The sequence below is a fragment of the Vicia villosa genome, unplaced genomic scaffold, assembly GCF_029867415.1.
Source record: "Vicia villosa cultivar HV-30 ecotype Madison, WI unplaced genomic scaffold, Vvil1.0 ctg.002018F_1_1, whole genome shotgun sequence".
In the NCBI taxonomy this organism is placed as follows: Eukaryota; Viridiplantae; Streptophyta; class Magnoliopsida; order Fabales; family Fabaceae; genus Vicia; species Vicia villosa.
In genome coordinates, this window is record NW_026705813.1 from 242,630 (window position 1) to 258,483 (window position 15,854).

At 35.3% G+C, this 15,854-nt stretch overlaps 1 protein-coding gene across 1 annotated transcript; it reads left to right on the forward strand.

Moving 5' to 3' along the window:
• Nucleotides 1-1,897: 1,897 nt before the first annotated feature.
• Nucleotides 1,898-14,416, forward strand: LOC131637515 (ribonuclease II, chloroplastic/mitochondrial-like). Its single transcript, XM_058908106.1, has 14 exons — nucleotides 1,898-2,250; nucleotides 3,694-3,850; nucleotides 3,985-4,098; nucleotides 4,193-4,270; nucleotides 4,346-4,477; nucleotides 5,577-5,798; nucleotides 6,427-6,609; nucleotides 7,992-8,054; nucleotides 8,159-8,265; nucleotides 8,346-8,495; nucleotides 11,107-11,266; nucleotides 12,093-12,488; nucleotides 13,250-13,474; nucleotides 13,687-14,416. The coding sequence occupies exons 1-14, from the start codon at nucleotides 2,000-2,002 to the stop codon at nucleotides 13,810-13,812; spliced, it is 2,364 nt and encodes a 787-aa protein (XP_058764089.1). The 5' UTR covers nucleotides 1,898-1,999; the 3' UTR covers nucleotides 13,813-14,416.
• Nucleotides 14,417-15,854: the final 1,438 nt, after the last annotated feature.

The following is a 15,854-nucleotide window of genomic DNA, read 5'->3' on the forward strand; positions in this document are numbered from 1 at the left end:
GGGCTACCTCCTCGGGATCACTATCAACCTACTATGCACGCAGTAGCTCTTTTGTGAACACCTTCTGCAAATAGCTTAATCTGACATGAGCACCACGAGTGTAGCCCATCTCCTCCACATCACTCTCTGGAGTAACTCTTAAGTACTCTACCAACAAGTTCAGTGCCTCCTATTTGCCGCACCTCTCATGGTCTAAAAACCTCCATCTTATCGGAAGATGCATCAGGCACGCGACATCGTCCAGTGTAATCGTCATCTCACCACGTGGTAGATGGAGCGGTGATGTCTCATGATGCCATCTCTCAACAAAAGCGTTAATCAATCTACGATTAACCGCAATATATCCACAAAGGGTCAAATCTTTCAACCCTGAAAGCAGTAAGAGCTCTTGAAACCATGGCTCAGGGGGAGCTACCAGGCAAGTGATCTTCCGTACATGATTAATGATCTTTAGCGGATCACGTTCCTACATACATGATTTAACAAATTTGATTCAACCAAACAAAACTTAATAGTTAAATGCAATATTTACCCTCTGTATCATATATGTCCGAAAATTCATTGGGTGTGTCTAAGAAATTCATTGTTTAAGAAGTGTATTATAAATCTAAGGATATTTAGAGCATTCACATCCATGATATCCAAGTTAGTGGTATAAATGGACCCTATTTAATTTATTATATTTGTCTACATTTCTCAATTATTTTACCACTTCATTAAATTTTCCAAACATCCATACCACTCACATAAAACTTTAAATTGGGTCCCACTTGTCTCACATTAATTTCAAACTACCGTAATTTTCTTTGGCATCAGTGGTTTAAAAATTTGGTCTAATTTTCTTTAAATAATAATATTTTCGGGCACATTGTGGCTTTATAACACAATACCACCACCACTGAGTATTAGGGGTGCTCGCGGTGCGGTTTGGGCGGTTTTGACGAAAAAAATCATCCGAACCGTAAGAGAAAAAATAGTGCGGTTTGGTTTGGTTTGGTTTGGTTGACTTTTAAAAAAAATCCGAACCAAACCAAATCAAACTAATGCGGTTTGGTTTGGTTCGGTTGATTCGGTTTTTTACAAATATTTTATTGAGCCATACATACACATATATAGACAACATAATTTTATATTTAGACATTCATACACTAACAAATAACAACAAAACTCGTCATATTTTGACAACAATTTTCTATGTAATATGTAAAAATTAAATTTGACAACAGTGGAATATTAAATATAAAATAATAGCATAAAACAATATAAAATTATTATAATGAAAAAAAATAGAAGAGACGAAAGATTAGTGAAGGTGAAAAAGAAAAAGTGTTGAGAGATTAGAGAAGAAGATGTGCGATAAAAATGAAACTGAAATATGGAACATTTACATAAAAATGAGAAGGTGAAAAAGAAAGAATATAGAAGAGTAAAAATTATAGAAGAGGAAAGATGTATGTGGCAAAGAAGATGAAATAATGTTATTAGAGATTTGAGAAGATCGGGACTGAAATTATATGTGTAAGGATGAGAAAATTGTTCGTATTCATAAGGCTAGTGTATAATAGGTTTAATTTTGGGTTGGATGTGAGTTAAGTAAAATTTAGGTTGTAACATAATGCGGTTTGATTCGGTTTGGTTCGGTTTACAAAATACAAACCGCAAACCGAACCGAACCGTGCGGTTTTGTTAAAAAATACCAAAACTAATTCAACCAAATGCGGTTTTTTGCGGTTTCGATTTAATTTGATTTAATTTGCGGTTTTCTATTGGGTTGGTTTGGTTTTGAACACCCCTAGTGTATGCTCTTATGTATTTTTGAACACCCCATTTACCGGAGTTTGTCCGAGTTTACTATAGTGAAGAAGTCTAGTTAAAGTAATATCTTCTTACACAACGAGACAAAACCCGCCCCAAATTATCATCAACTTCTTTATCTTACCCTCACTCCCTCACTCACCGCCACTGCTCCAATGATCCTCTAAAACCTTCTTTCTTCCCAATGTCCATTCGAGCAGTTCACACCCGCTCCTTCTTCCTCCCTTCCCCCCCTTCTCTCTCCTCCATCCCCCGCTTTTTCCCCTCCTACCGCCCTCTCCCCGCCGTCCGCTTCTACCCTCCCACCTCCTCCTGTTATGGCTGCCGTACTCAAACACGCTCCATCCAAAGCCTCTTCGAAAGCGTCATGGAAGAGCTCAAAGCCAAACGCAAAAGCCGCACAAAAATCGTAATCGTTAACGGTTCATCTTCCAAGTACGTTTTCCTTCCTTTTCATTTGTAATTTGTAAAAACTCATCATATCATACAATTGCTTATAATGAGCTGTATTTACAACAGAAAGTTAAATAAAGTCATTTTGTTTTCATTTAAGCTTTAACTTGTTTTCATAAGCTATTTTGAAGGGCTTGTGAAAATAAGCTGAGAATATTAGTGATTAAATGTATCTACATGTCTTTGTATTTTTTTCAACATCAGACACTCCTTCAACCTTAAGGTGTTGTTTGCGAATTACACCTTCCAGTCACATTTATAAGCAACACAAATTGTTTCACGATTATTAAAAAATTCAATCAAGTGTAGTTAGCTTTTTAGTGCATGTTTGGTTTGGCTTTTGGAAAGATCAAAAGTAATTCTAGAGGTATAGAATTGATTCGGGATGATTTTAAGACTTTTGATTAGGCAAAAGTATAATTGATTATGTCTCTAGAATTGATTCTACTTGAAGCTAGAATTTGTAATTTCTGATTCTAGATGATTTTTACACTGTAATTTATTGTTCACCTAACTTTTACATAAATATATCCAAACATAAATCAATTCTGCTGAACTCAATTATGATAAAATCAATTCTGCTGAACTCAATTCTGTTAGAATCAATTATATCCACCGTCAATCCAAACACATCCTTAGACTTTCTACAAACACATTGATTAAAGTTACTATGATGTCCTCTTTATTAAATTTAATGAAATGTTGGAAACTGAAATAGAAGGGTATATTAGAAATTACATTAAATGATTTATTAATAATTGACTTTTGTTTATTATAGTGACCAAAAATTAAAGCATTTTTGTTGCTTATAAATGTGACCGGAGGGTGTAGGTTTTAGAGGGGACATAAAAGCTATTTTTATAAGTCGTTCAAAACACTTCTTATGTCTTAGTTTTAATTTGCAGCAAAGGTTTTGGAGGTCTTTGTAAATTGTAACATCACCGTGTCCGTAATTGCGGCCATATTTGTATGCAATTTCGCATTATAGCAAGGATTGTAAACCAATCACAATTGCTATTTAAAATTTTGGCTTATTGCATAGAGAACAAAATGAGTTTAAAGGAGCTTTGTAAACCCCTACAATAAAATTTTACAAGTGCTGTTTTCTTTTAAATTTTTTTTGTTGGAGCTCTAACTACGTGATCTTAAAGATAACGTACAAATACTTATACACTGTCAAAACGAACTATCTGGAGGAAAAAATAATTATATAAAAAATTTGAAATTGACTATTTATTTTATTTTGTCCTCCTCCTTTTTGGTTTTGCTGTTTCAGCACTAGAGAAACTATTTCCTACAATAATATTATGGATACGTGCTATGAAAAGAAAGACAAGTAAAATTTTCCTACAAGCCTAGATTTGATGTCACCTAGCTTTCCCATTGCTTAAGTTACTATCTTAATTTGTTTCTTTGGTTTGACAGTGCGGAACTGTTGAATGAACAGCTTATTGAAGATAGACTTGTGAGCCGTTCATTGGAAAAAGGTTTGCTTTTGGAATTCAAGAAAGATTCTGAAAGAATATTGTTAGCAGTTGCTCAAAGACCCGATGGCAAGAAGAACTGGATGGTTATAGATCAGGTTCTTGTTGAAACAGCATAATGCGGCATGTTTAATAGGTTGCTAGGTGTTTGGGACTTATTGCATTGTTATTAAATGCTAGAAACTTTTAGATTTTATGCAGTCTGACTGTATCTTGAATTTTTGTACTGAAGAATGGCGTCACTAGTTCCATCAAGAAGCAACAAGTGACATATATTGTTCCTGGTATATCCAATTTTGACCAAGCAGAGATCGCAGCCTTTGTTCAGAAAGCTCAGGACAACGTGGTAAGTTTCACAATTGAATCGTAATAGATATCATAAATTATAGCTTTCTTTCTTCTGTCTGTATGTAAGTTAAGTACTGGATGATATGATGCAGGACCCATCACTACTTGAATTTGCTTGGAGTGAGCTACTGGAGAAGAATAAGTCTGTGACAGTTGAAGAGATGGCTGAGGTAATATCATCTCGCCTTCTGAACTAGATGTCAAAGTATGTTTCGATATCCTTACATGAAATGATTGCTCTGCAGATAATTTTTGGCAGGTGTGAGCCTCTTGAGAGTTATTCTGCTCATCTCTTGCTATCAAAAGATGAAGTATACTTTACCGTAGTCGAGACTACAGGACTGCGTTGCGTTTATGGACCTCGACCAAATGAGCAGGTAGATGTATTACTTGCAAATGTAAAGTATCTTAAAAAAATCTGTTTTATTATGCATCTAAGTTAGTTAACAAATGAGGAGTTCTAGCAACACTCTCTTTTTAACACTCTCTCCAACACTCACTTTCTTATTGGTTAAAACATGTGTGAGTCTCTCACTTTGAAAATGGATCCCACATAAAGTGGTAGGACCCACACATGTTTTAACCAATAAAAAAGTGAGTGCTAGAGAGAGTGTTGAAAAGAGAGTGTTGCTAGCATTTCTCGTTAACAAATATATGCTCTTTGAGGACGACATTAATAAGTTAGCAAAAGTTTACAAAAATATATACATACTCTACATACATGCGTAATATTTGTTAATCGACATTGATATTTTTTATTAATAATTTATTATTAACATCTAACATAACAATATGTGCATATGAAAATAAATCCTTGCCAAAAGATACCTGTGGTCATAACCAAAAAGCCTATTGCCATATCTTTCTCTTATCCATATGAAAAAATTGTTTTCTTTGTAAATGTATGTTACCCATGTATTTTTTCCCTAACCAATATCGAAAAGTCACAATAACAATAGTCCTATTTAAAATAGGTCTAAATTCTGTTTAATTGCTATCTATTTACTGTGCACCACCATCATCAAATGGATCTTGTACATCTTCCCTACTATCCCGCAACCATGTTTCTCTTAGTTTTATATCCTCAACAAATAAAGGAGTAGAGTGTACTATAGTTTTGTTCGCAACCTGAAGAACAAATTTGTGCAAAATCTTTTCAAGACAAGTTTTTGGAGTTTCTCCTGAAGTACCGGAGAAGTGTCCCAAGCATATATGTTAATATTTTGTTCTAGAAATTTAAAATGTTGGAAGATATTGTGGAGTATCATACACACGCCAGTATTAGATACAGCCTACAGGTCCGACATGCTATTTTAATAGAGGTGTGTGCAAGAGGAAATTATATTTATTGCCGCTGCTCTGGTCATCCGTTAGAATTTGTGCTCATGAAACTTTATATTTTGTTTGTCTTGCTTGTAATTTTACAAAGTCTAAGCAGAAAAAAATTTCCCTTTTATTTTGTTTATAAAAAGGCAGGTTGAGGAGCTTATTCGTAGGAAGGTTGCAAAGGAGGCTGCTGAGAAAGAATATCAGGAGTTTATTAAACTGTTGGGCTCTGCAAAATCAATGCCTTTACAAGATAAACCTTCCAAATCTTCCTGGAAGGATGACGAGAAAATTTGGAGCAGAATTGAGTCACTTGAAGCATATGCTATTGATGATTGTGAAAGTGATGAACAAAGAAAAACAGCTGGGATGGTAACTTTTTCTCTCATAGTTTGTTTTGATTTATTGTTATATTTATCAATTGACGTGTCTCTTTGTGTGTGTAACTAATAAGAAACCATAGGACATGCCAACAACAACCACCAAGTCTTATTCCATTAGGAGAGGTCAGTTACACGGATCTGTTGATGCCACAAAGTCCTTATAAAATAGTATGGAGGCATAAGAAAGTAGGGAGGAGAATCCACAAATTAGATTCAGTAACTTTTTCAAATTGGAGTCATTGTACTGTATTTATGCTTAGGAAATTTGATCAACTCCAAGCGTCGATTAAAACTTACCCGAATAATGCTCTAATACTGCTTTCTACAAGGAGAAAAACTGATCTTGATGTATTCAGTTGTCTTTTTACTTGGACGATTAGTAGAAAAATCATGAAAGTTTAGTTGGAAGGGATTTTGAAGGGTCATGTGGGTAGAACATCTAAAGGGTATGAGAGTCTTATGATGTTGGTTGATCCTTGTAGTTTATCTCATGTAGTTAAAGCTTGGTTGTTATCGTAATAATACATCTCTAAATTGTAGAATGTAGACTCTTATACATGTCACCAAAGTTGACTTTCTTGTTCTTCTAATAAGTTCACCCCCCATGCGTTTTTCAGATACTAAAGGAAATGGGTCTGGCCAAAACAACATCTTCAGCTGTAAATCTCTTGATAGATATTGGGTATTTTCCTGTACACGTCAATCTTGATTTGTTGAAGTTGAGTATTCCCACTCATCACTTCGAAAAGATCACATCAGCTGCTCAAAGTCTTCTATCAGACTCATCTGATCCAGACGAGGTGATTTTATTTGCTTGATTGCCTCATGATATTGGTCAAAAATCAAAATTATCTAATAGTTCTTAGGTTTGGGTTCTTCATTATGATATTTAGACATGTGCATGGATTTGAATTTATAATATTTTTGACTATTTTAATATACCTGGGCACTCTCATCCTTCGAAACCTAACATCACTCAGAATATTAGTATGGAATTGATGCGTGCTAACTGAGTTTTTTTCCTTGACAAGTTTGTGCTGTAATATAATGCTAAGATAAAAGGTAACAAAAAAATTTGTTAATGAATAATTTTAACGAAAACTGTTGTTAGCAATCAACTGTTCACTGCTTATTATCAATATATTTTTTAAAATTTATAAGTTCTGTGGTATTGCTATATTCATCGGTTAAATGTGACAAGGAATAGGGGAGATGTATTCAAGTGTGATGTTGTGTTGGGTTGAATACAAAGATGCAAAGAGTCAACATTAAAATAGGCTCAATGTTGCAGATATGGCAATGTAGAAGGTATGGGGACACAAGGCAAAATAGGAAAAAGTTGACGTAGTAAAGTACCCTATTATGGATAACATGGTAGAATAGACTCATACCTTAGAAAGTTTGGTTGTGTGTGGATAAGACCTGATGATGGCCTGGTAAGGTTAGTAGATCAGATGGAGTGTATTCCAATAGTTAGAGGTTGATGGGAACCTATAAAAAGTATAGGGAAAACGATTAAAATAAATTCAGATTTAAATGGTTTGTGATAGGAGACTGTGATGATGTATGATCCATATCTTCAACTCCATTTAAATGGTTTGTGATAGGAGACTGTGATGATGTATGATCCATATCTTCAACTCCATCTTTGTTGTTTATCATTTTACTAGACAAAGTTGGAAGATGATATTGTTGGAAATTTAAAGTTGAATGTTCCAAATTGGTATGTATGACCAACAAGGTCTATACTAAGAATGAAAATTTTGAATATCCAGATATCTTGTCTTGCATCTTAATATCCTATTGAGGGATAAGGTGGTTTGGGAGGAGGTACAGGTGGGTTGGAGGGATAAGGACTAAGGAGTTGTACCTTCAACTCCCTCTCCCACTAAAATTTCTAACAATTAATCTCTAACATTTGTCTTTTTAAAAATCTTGATATCCTACGCTTTTTTAGTGTGTATGTGCCAATTTTCTCATAGAAACCTGGATTAAGCAGATTCTTCCACTAAACACATGAACCATATGACTTTTTGTTGTTTTAATTTGCTATATAGCTGAACTCAAACTTTTCATACATCTTGATATTTTCCTTTTCTTTTGTAATTGCTTTGAATCCTCCGATGGTTACCTAGACATCAATATTTTTGCAATTATATAATTAATGTTTTACTATGTTTAGGTTAACAGGAAGGACCTTACTAACCTGAAGGTCTATGCCATTGATGTCGATGAAGCTGATGAGGTGATCAATCAATCATTTTCTATTGGTTTTAATGAGATTCTTGCAATTGTTGCTCCATTTATTTAAGGGCCCTGGCATTTTATTAACTTACTAATAATATGTAGCTTGATGATGCTCTAAGTGCAACAAAGTTACAAGATGGTCGAATTAAAATTTGGATACATGTTGCAGACGCAACGAGATATGTTCAACCTGGAAGTATTGTGGATAGGTATGTTATTGACGTTCAAAGAGACATTTTATTAGATGTTTGATGTCATGTTCTTCCTTAATGTCCTTAATGGCACACAGGGAGGCTATGAGAAGAGGAACTTCTGTTTTTTTGCCCACCGCTACATATCCTATGTTTCCAGAAAATCTTGCCATGGAAGGTATGAGTTTGAGACAAGGGGAGCTTTGTAATGCTGTTACTGTATCAGTTGTGCTGCATGACGATGGCAGGTAAACTTAAATTTGTCGATTGCATGTGGAAAAAATCCACCCAATAACACATTAGCACTATAACATGAAAGTCCACTCAACCTTGCTATGTTGCTTATATCAATATTAATTTATTTTAACTTGAAAGAGAGAAAATATGGAAAAACTAAATATTATTTTTTATGATCCAAAAATGTATAGACATCAGTTACACTTTTATAGACTAATATAAATAAAGTAAACCCTATTAATAGTTATTATAGAATTAAGGGAAATCTGAAAAACATGGAAATAAACCTATTGTAAAAACTAAGGAAGTATAGTAGTACAAACAAGCGGTCATCAGGAGACATGCAGAATTAATAAGCTGGGGGTAATAGTATATGTATAATAGTCAAGAAAAATGCATTTGCTAGCACTACCTGACAATTTATCTAGTTCTGGAGAAAGATCTTATGTAGACAAAATGGAGCCAGAGACAAAAGGGTAAATAGTTTAAAGAGGCTCTCCTTGAAACAACCGGGGATGTGGCACTTCATCACTCTTTAGAGAATATGATGACATTCTGTTTATCAGATAATCATAAGTGATCAAAACAACACCTTAGAATCGATCTTGTATACAAAAAGAGTTGGTAGTAAAAGTGCAGAAAAATCAAGAGTACAAATAAGTTGATTGGCTGGAACTAAATTAAAGGATCAATCAGGCACAGAAGATCAAAATTTAAAGATAATGAAGGAAAGGGGTTGGCTTGACCAATGTCCACAACTTTTTCTTTAGAATCATCAGCAAGGGTGATGTGGTGTGAGTGCTTGATTTGTAATATCGAGAAAAGTGAGGAACGTTTAGCTATGAGGAAGCACTAGAATCCAAGATCCAAGACCAAAAGGAATGGCAAGTAAGAGACAAACCCTAAAACTACATCACCTGTGAATACTACACCAGTTGAAGCTTGCTGAGCTGTCTTGGGTTAGAGATACTCTTCATGTTCAACGTTGGACAAATAGCTTCCAGTGCTTGCTACGATTGGTTTTTCAGAAGTAGACGAATAAGAGGAAGGAACATTTGCGGACTTCTTAGGGAGTTCAATCAATTGGTAAGTGGTAGCAGTTGTCTTGGATGTGTTGCATATGTTCAGTACAAGATCTATGTACAACTATTAAACAATAAACAACTTATTTTCATCTTAAGTACTAGTGCTTATTAATACAAGTGCTCATGCATAAGTTTACATAAGCGATTTCGATAGCAAACAATAAAATAACATTAAATTGATTTTGTATACACTATAAGCTGTTTTTATAATATATCTTGAAACAATTATGAAAATAAGTTGAAAAATGTTTATTGAAAATGTCATAAACTGTACTTATAAATTCTCCCAAATAGTTTCACAAAACTTATGTCAGTAGATAAGCTCATATAAGCTAATCCAAACAGGCCCTAAGTCTACAACCTCTTCTGCCATTACTTTGATCACAACTTCAACCTCCAAGGCATATTAGATAACAGAGTATTTTGAGCTTGGTTGAGAGATAGCCAACTGCTAACGTAGAAACTGGATAATGGGCACACATTAAGCAACCAATGAAATCTTTCGCTGTGGATACATTGAGAGTTGTCAAAATTTGATTTTGGATAGATTAAAAAATTTAGGTCATTAAGGACAGTGTAGTCAAGATCAAGTGCCGGATCATAAGATCTTATGTGCCAAGGATGCCTGAGAGTGCTACGATCAGAGAAAGATCGTTTTCGTCGCCGATGTGGTCAAGATTGTAAAAGAAAAGTGTTGGGCCTTATATCTGGGCCCAAATTAAAATTTTCATGTTGTTGTGTATGTGTGTGTATAAATATATATGAAATTACCATTTTTCCCTTCGGTAGGATCTTACGTGTCGTGCTAATGTTCCGAGTTTTACGATTTTTCACAAGCCGACCGATCCTACTTAAGTTCTCGTGCTTGACTACATTGATTAAGGATAAACATCATGCATACACTTCACGTTACTAAGCTTGTTCTCCATCTTGGTGAGATCACCACGATTAAAAATTAACTCGCCTCATAATTGGTGGAGTGTGCTCTGTTCAAATACTTTGGGAAGTCATGACCGGTCATATGAAGTGTAAACTGCACCGTAAATGCAAAACGTAGACTTCACACCATGAGTTTTCTTCTATATGTCATAGAATTGGATAGGATAGGATGTCTTTTAAGTACGAAAGTGAAGCAGTAATTAGATTTTACCAAGTCCACAAGATGTGAGCTCTGATACTAACTTTGCCAGAAGGAGTGAAATTTCTACCTAATTGCTTGAGAGATTCACTCCCAGCTCTGTAAATTTATAACCATATGTTACGATTTGAATCCCTTAACTATAAGGAATTTAAATCATCTTATACAGCATAGAATGTTCCATAATTTAGTAATTACATAGAGAAAAGGTATACAAAGAAAGAAGGAAGAGGAGAATTATTGCGTACAGAAAATATATACAAGGAAAAGGAATATTTACACAGGATACAAGGAAAGTAGGAAATAATATAACTTTGAAAGTCTCAACAATATTAACATCTATGATTATTAATTTTAGAGATGTGCATATATTAATGATATTCTTTGTGCATTTAATAGCATTGCGGAATGTTCAGTGTTCAACTCCGTGGTTAAACCAACATACATGCTAACATATGAGAGTGCATCAGAGTTGCTCTATTTGAACCTTGAGGAGGAGGTTGAACTTAGAATTTTGTCTGAGGCTGCAAATCTTCGGTTAAAATGGCGTCGCCAGCAGGTAGATTGTTTACGGTTTTTCTTCAGCTCTGTTAAGAAGTGTGGTTGGGTCTAACTCAACCCTACAAAACCGGCTTGTAGGATGAGGATTACCCCCACTTATAAGGACATGTTCAGGCCATATATTGTCCGATGTGGGACTCTTAACAAGCTCTTTTTATAAAAGGAGGTGCTTCTTATGTCTGCTTCTTGGAACAAAGATAAATTATTTAATCACATTTGATAAGAACTTCTAGTTAACATCATCACTGATTCACAATTAATAGCTTTGCAGGTTTCATAACTGCCTAAATAAAGCATCACCTGAAACCTGTTACTTAAAACATCCAACAAGATTATTATTTAATTTGTCTAGGCCTCCAGGAGCGTTGGCCTATCCCCATGAATCTTAAAATTTTATTACTCTCGGATAAGTGATGAAAAATTGCATTTGTATTTTATATTTCTTTATGTTATTAAACAAAGCAATCACAATATTGTAAACTGATAGCGTGCTTTAATGGACACATGTTTACCTCTTTGTTTGCATTTACACAAATCACTTTAGATAGCTCCATAGTTAAAGCATCGAATGTGTACCGAGGCCGGGAGTTTTTTGAATTTAGAAATTTGAACCAAATTTGTGGAGTTAAATATTGTGAGAATTTATGGGGCTGTCTATTGAGTAATAGTTTTAGCTGAATGCTCGAGTATAAATATTACTTAATAATTGACAATCATGACTTGTGGAATTAGCTATTTATTAGAAGAATATTTGGGTTAGCTGAAGTTAATTGAGATTTATTAGCCTCTGACATTTTAGGATATCTTGCGATGTCTTTGTTAAGGGTGCAGTTGAGACGACAACAATAGAAAGTCGCATCAAAGTGTCTAAGCCAGAAGATCCAGAGCCATCAATAAACCTTTATGTGGAAAACCAGGCAGCCCCTGCAATGCGACTAGTCTTTGAGATGATGATACTTTGTGGCGAAGCTATTGCTACATTTGGATCTCGGAATAACATTCCTTTACCCTACCGGGGACAACCCCAATCAGATATAAATCTTTCTGAATTTTCCCATCTTCCAGAAGGGCCTGTTAGGAGCTTTGCCCTAATCAAGATAATGCGTGCAGCTGAACTTGATTTCAGGAAACCAGCACGCCACGGGATTTTGGGAATCCCTGGCTATGTTCAGTTTACGTCTCCCATCCGCAGATATTTGGACCTTGTTGCTCATTATCAGGTATATTGCTTTGAATTTTATAATTGCAAAAACAATAGATTACATGCCTTGATGCTTTTAGATGCCTGCTATGAAATTGTTTGGTAAATCAGCAAGAATCATCAAATTGATGGAAACTGGATTAAAAAATGTGAAACAAAGTGAAGCTTTTTAGTTCGCTTCACAAGGGACAGTATGCAGAATGGGACATTTTGGCATACCTGAATTGCCTATATGTTTCCGGAGGAATATAGCCATACAAAATCTAGTACCTATATTTCACTCATTTAACAATTTCTTTATAGGAATCCAATTACATAATTTCTTCTTTCTTTTTATCTTTCTTTTCCTTTGCTCTTTAGGATTTATATTTTGTCCCCATATTGTATTGTTTCTTTGCTCTTCATCATTAAGTCAGTATCCGAGTTCCTTAATTCTACAGATTCAGGATAGCTCTTCAAATTATCCCATTTACTTTTCCTTTTAAATTTACCACATTCATGCTTCTTTAAATAAGTCACCAATAGTCTGAGAAATACATGCCCCGTGTTATTTATGTTGTGTAGAAACATTATTTGAGTTTATATTCATGCAGTGATTAGGACCTAGAAGACATGATTTATAGTTCCAAGTATACCATACTTTAGTCTTTTATTGAATATATTGGCCGTCATACTCATACCAACACGTCTTATGCAATGTGATTAACTTCATCTTGGTATTTTCTTCTAAGATGTTTTTCTGTCTGTTTTGGTTGTGTCTGGAATGATCTTTTTCCTCAGCTAAAGGCATTTCTGAGAGGTGAGTCACCGCCTTTTACCTCTGGTAAACTTGAAGAGATAGCAGCCAATGTAAACGAGAAAGTTAAAGCAGCGAGGAAGCTCTGTAACAGCAGTCTCCGTTACTGGATATTAGAATATTTACGAAAACAACCAAAAGAGAGAAGATACCGTGCTTTGGTCCTTAAATTTTTGAAAGATCGGATTGCAGCTCTGTTATTGGTTGAGGTAAGCAGCAAATGGTTCCTACTATATAATTACAATTCCTATTATATTCCTAGGAGTAAGAATATTTACAATTCTTATGCTTTTTACTTAAGATCTAAGACACATTACATGACTGTGTTTAGATAACCTCGGTAATGCTCTTGCATTGTTTTTACACCATGCAACTGTGATATTGTATTGTTTTGAATCCTTAAGATGATTCTCATTTGCAGGTTGGATTTCAAGCTACTGCTTGGGTCTCACTTGGAACACAGATAGGGGATGAAGTAATGGTTAAGGTTGAAGAATCACATCCACGTGATGATATAATTTTTGTAAAGGAGATTGTAAGCCGATAACTTAATATATATGTTCTTGAAAGGTCCCTTTTCAATGTTCAACAGTTTGTTCAAAAGGCTAAGCTCAGTTCTATATTTATCTCAACTAACACATGAACCACACTCTTTCCATTTGAGAGGATGGCCTTGTTGAATCCCACTCAGAATGGCTAGTTTGGTGCAACCCCGTCTCTTGCATGAAAGTGAGATCAAGCCTCACTTACCGAGTTTCAACATTTTAACATTTAAGTTGTTCAAATCTTGAAGAGCATATCTTGCAGGGAAGGACATGAATGTTTAGGCCTTTCATCATGCTGCCAAAGTTCATCATTATCTCCAAGTATGTAGTGAAAGAAAGTTAGCTGGTTTGCTCCCCGTCTGATAGCTTTGCTGTTATTATTGATTTGGTAAGATATTTCTGATTGAAGTGGTGGTAGTAATACATCACTAAAGTGAGCTTTTTCTCTCATCTTCTGCTGAAAATTCATGGCTGAGGGATTTTGTTTTTGTTAGATTTGTAAGATGGTAGTAGATAGCGGATTTTGAACCTTATCCCCCCTTATGACTCCTTTTATATTTCACAGGAAAAATCTCAAAGCCACCTATTGTCTTTTATGTTCTTAAACATTTGTCCGACATATGCCTGCTCTTTACAATTTGATACAAATATGCAGTTCATTTTTTTGCTGTTGTAATCTCAAAAACACTTAGTTCCATACAATTGGAAAAGTTCTAATGACCAAATGAAGAAGATACTCAAGTCAATCTTGTATGAAAATTCAAACTATGGAATGTGATAGAAATTGGCTTTTGGTACATTTTATTTTTGGTCTCTTTCAAAATCTTTCTTTTTTATAATATTCTTAAAAATGAAAATATGAATCATAATATTTATTTCCCTTTCTCCCACTTGCAACTCTAAAATTAATCCTAAAACAAATTTTTGATGATGAGTGTCACTTGGACTCATTGCTCTTAACTAGGCATAATTTAAGGGAATTGCATCTCTCACCTAAAGTGGTTATTAGATGCATTAAGTAGTTGATATACTAGTTGATATTGTAAGGATGACTGACACCTGTCAGCATCCCTAACCTGTTATAGCAGGTCACCCTCTTGTAATATAAAAGCAAGTTTGTTACACTTTGTAACTAACTTTTGATCAAACAAGAAATTGCAGAGACTCAATGAAGACCTCTTTCTCTCTTTCTATTATGGTATCAGTAGACTAAGTCGTAGCCTTCTTGTTCTGTGGCCATGGTGTCTTCACCGTCCACTGCTACATAACCAAATTACAACAGTTTCAGAGGTGGTAGAACTGGTAGAGGAGGTGGACGCTTTGACAGAGGTCGTGGTGGACGCAATTCCAATGTCCAGTGTCAGGTTTGCTTTAAAGTAGGCCACACTGCTTTGAATTGTTGGCACAGGTACAATCAGCAGTTCCAGCCTCAGCAGTCTGGTGGTTATCCTCAAGCTCAGCAGCCTCAGCAAGCTCCTATGCCTGGTACCTACTACACTCCAGCTGCACCTGTTGCTTGGGCCTCTCAGGCCTCTCATATTTGGACTAGAGCTCCTGGACCTGCAAAAATGGCTGCTCCTATCATGCTTGCTCCTAGTACCTTTGTTGCTAATGCTGCTCCCTCAGGTTCCTCAGGTTGGTTCGCTGATTCAGGAGCCTCCTATCATGTTACTAGTGATGCCAAAAATCTGCAGCAACTTACTCCCTTTGAAGGCCATGAGCAAATCTTCATAAGGAATGGACAAGGTTTGCCCATTCAGTCAGCTGGTTCTAGCACTTTTCCTTCCCCTTATCAGCCACACACACCTCTAACACTCAAGAATTTGTTGCTTGTCCCTTCTATTACTAAAAATCTCATGAGTGTTAGCAAGTTTTGTAGAGATAACAATGTGTATTTTCTGTTCAATGCTGACACTTGTTATGTTAAATCTCAGGTCACCAATGATGTGCTTCTTCAAGGTTCTGTTGGAAGTGATGGTCTCTATGAGTTTCCTAATGTTCAATTGTCCAATTCTGCCAAGTCAGCTAGTCTTCTTCCCTGTTT

What these genes read in the sequence shown, in the direction of transcription:
- LOC131637515 (XM_058908106.1), top strand. Translation starts at nt 2,000, where the DNA reads ATGTCCATTCGAGCAGTTCACACCCGCTCCTTCTTCCTCCCTTCCCCC. An exon ending in GACCTCGACCAAATGAGCAG is followed by an intron (nt 4,478 to 5,576) that starts GTAGATGTATTA and finishes ATAAAAAGGCAG; the next exon opens with GTTGAGGAGCTTATTCGTAG. An exon ending in ACTCATCTGATCCAGACGAG is followed by an intron (nt 6,610 to 7,991) that starts GTGATTTTATTT and finishes TACTATGTTTAG; the next exon opens with GTTAACAGGAAGGACCTTAC.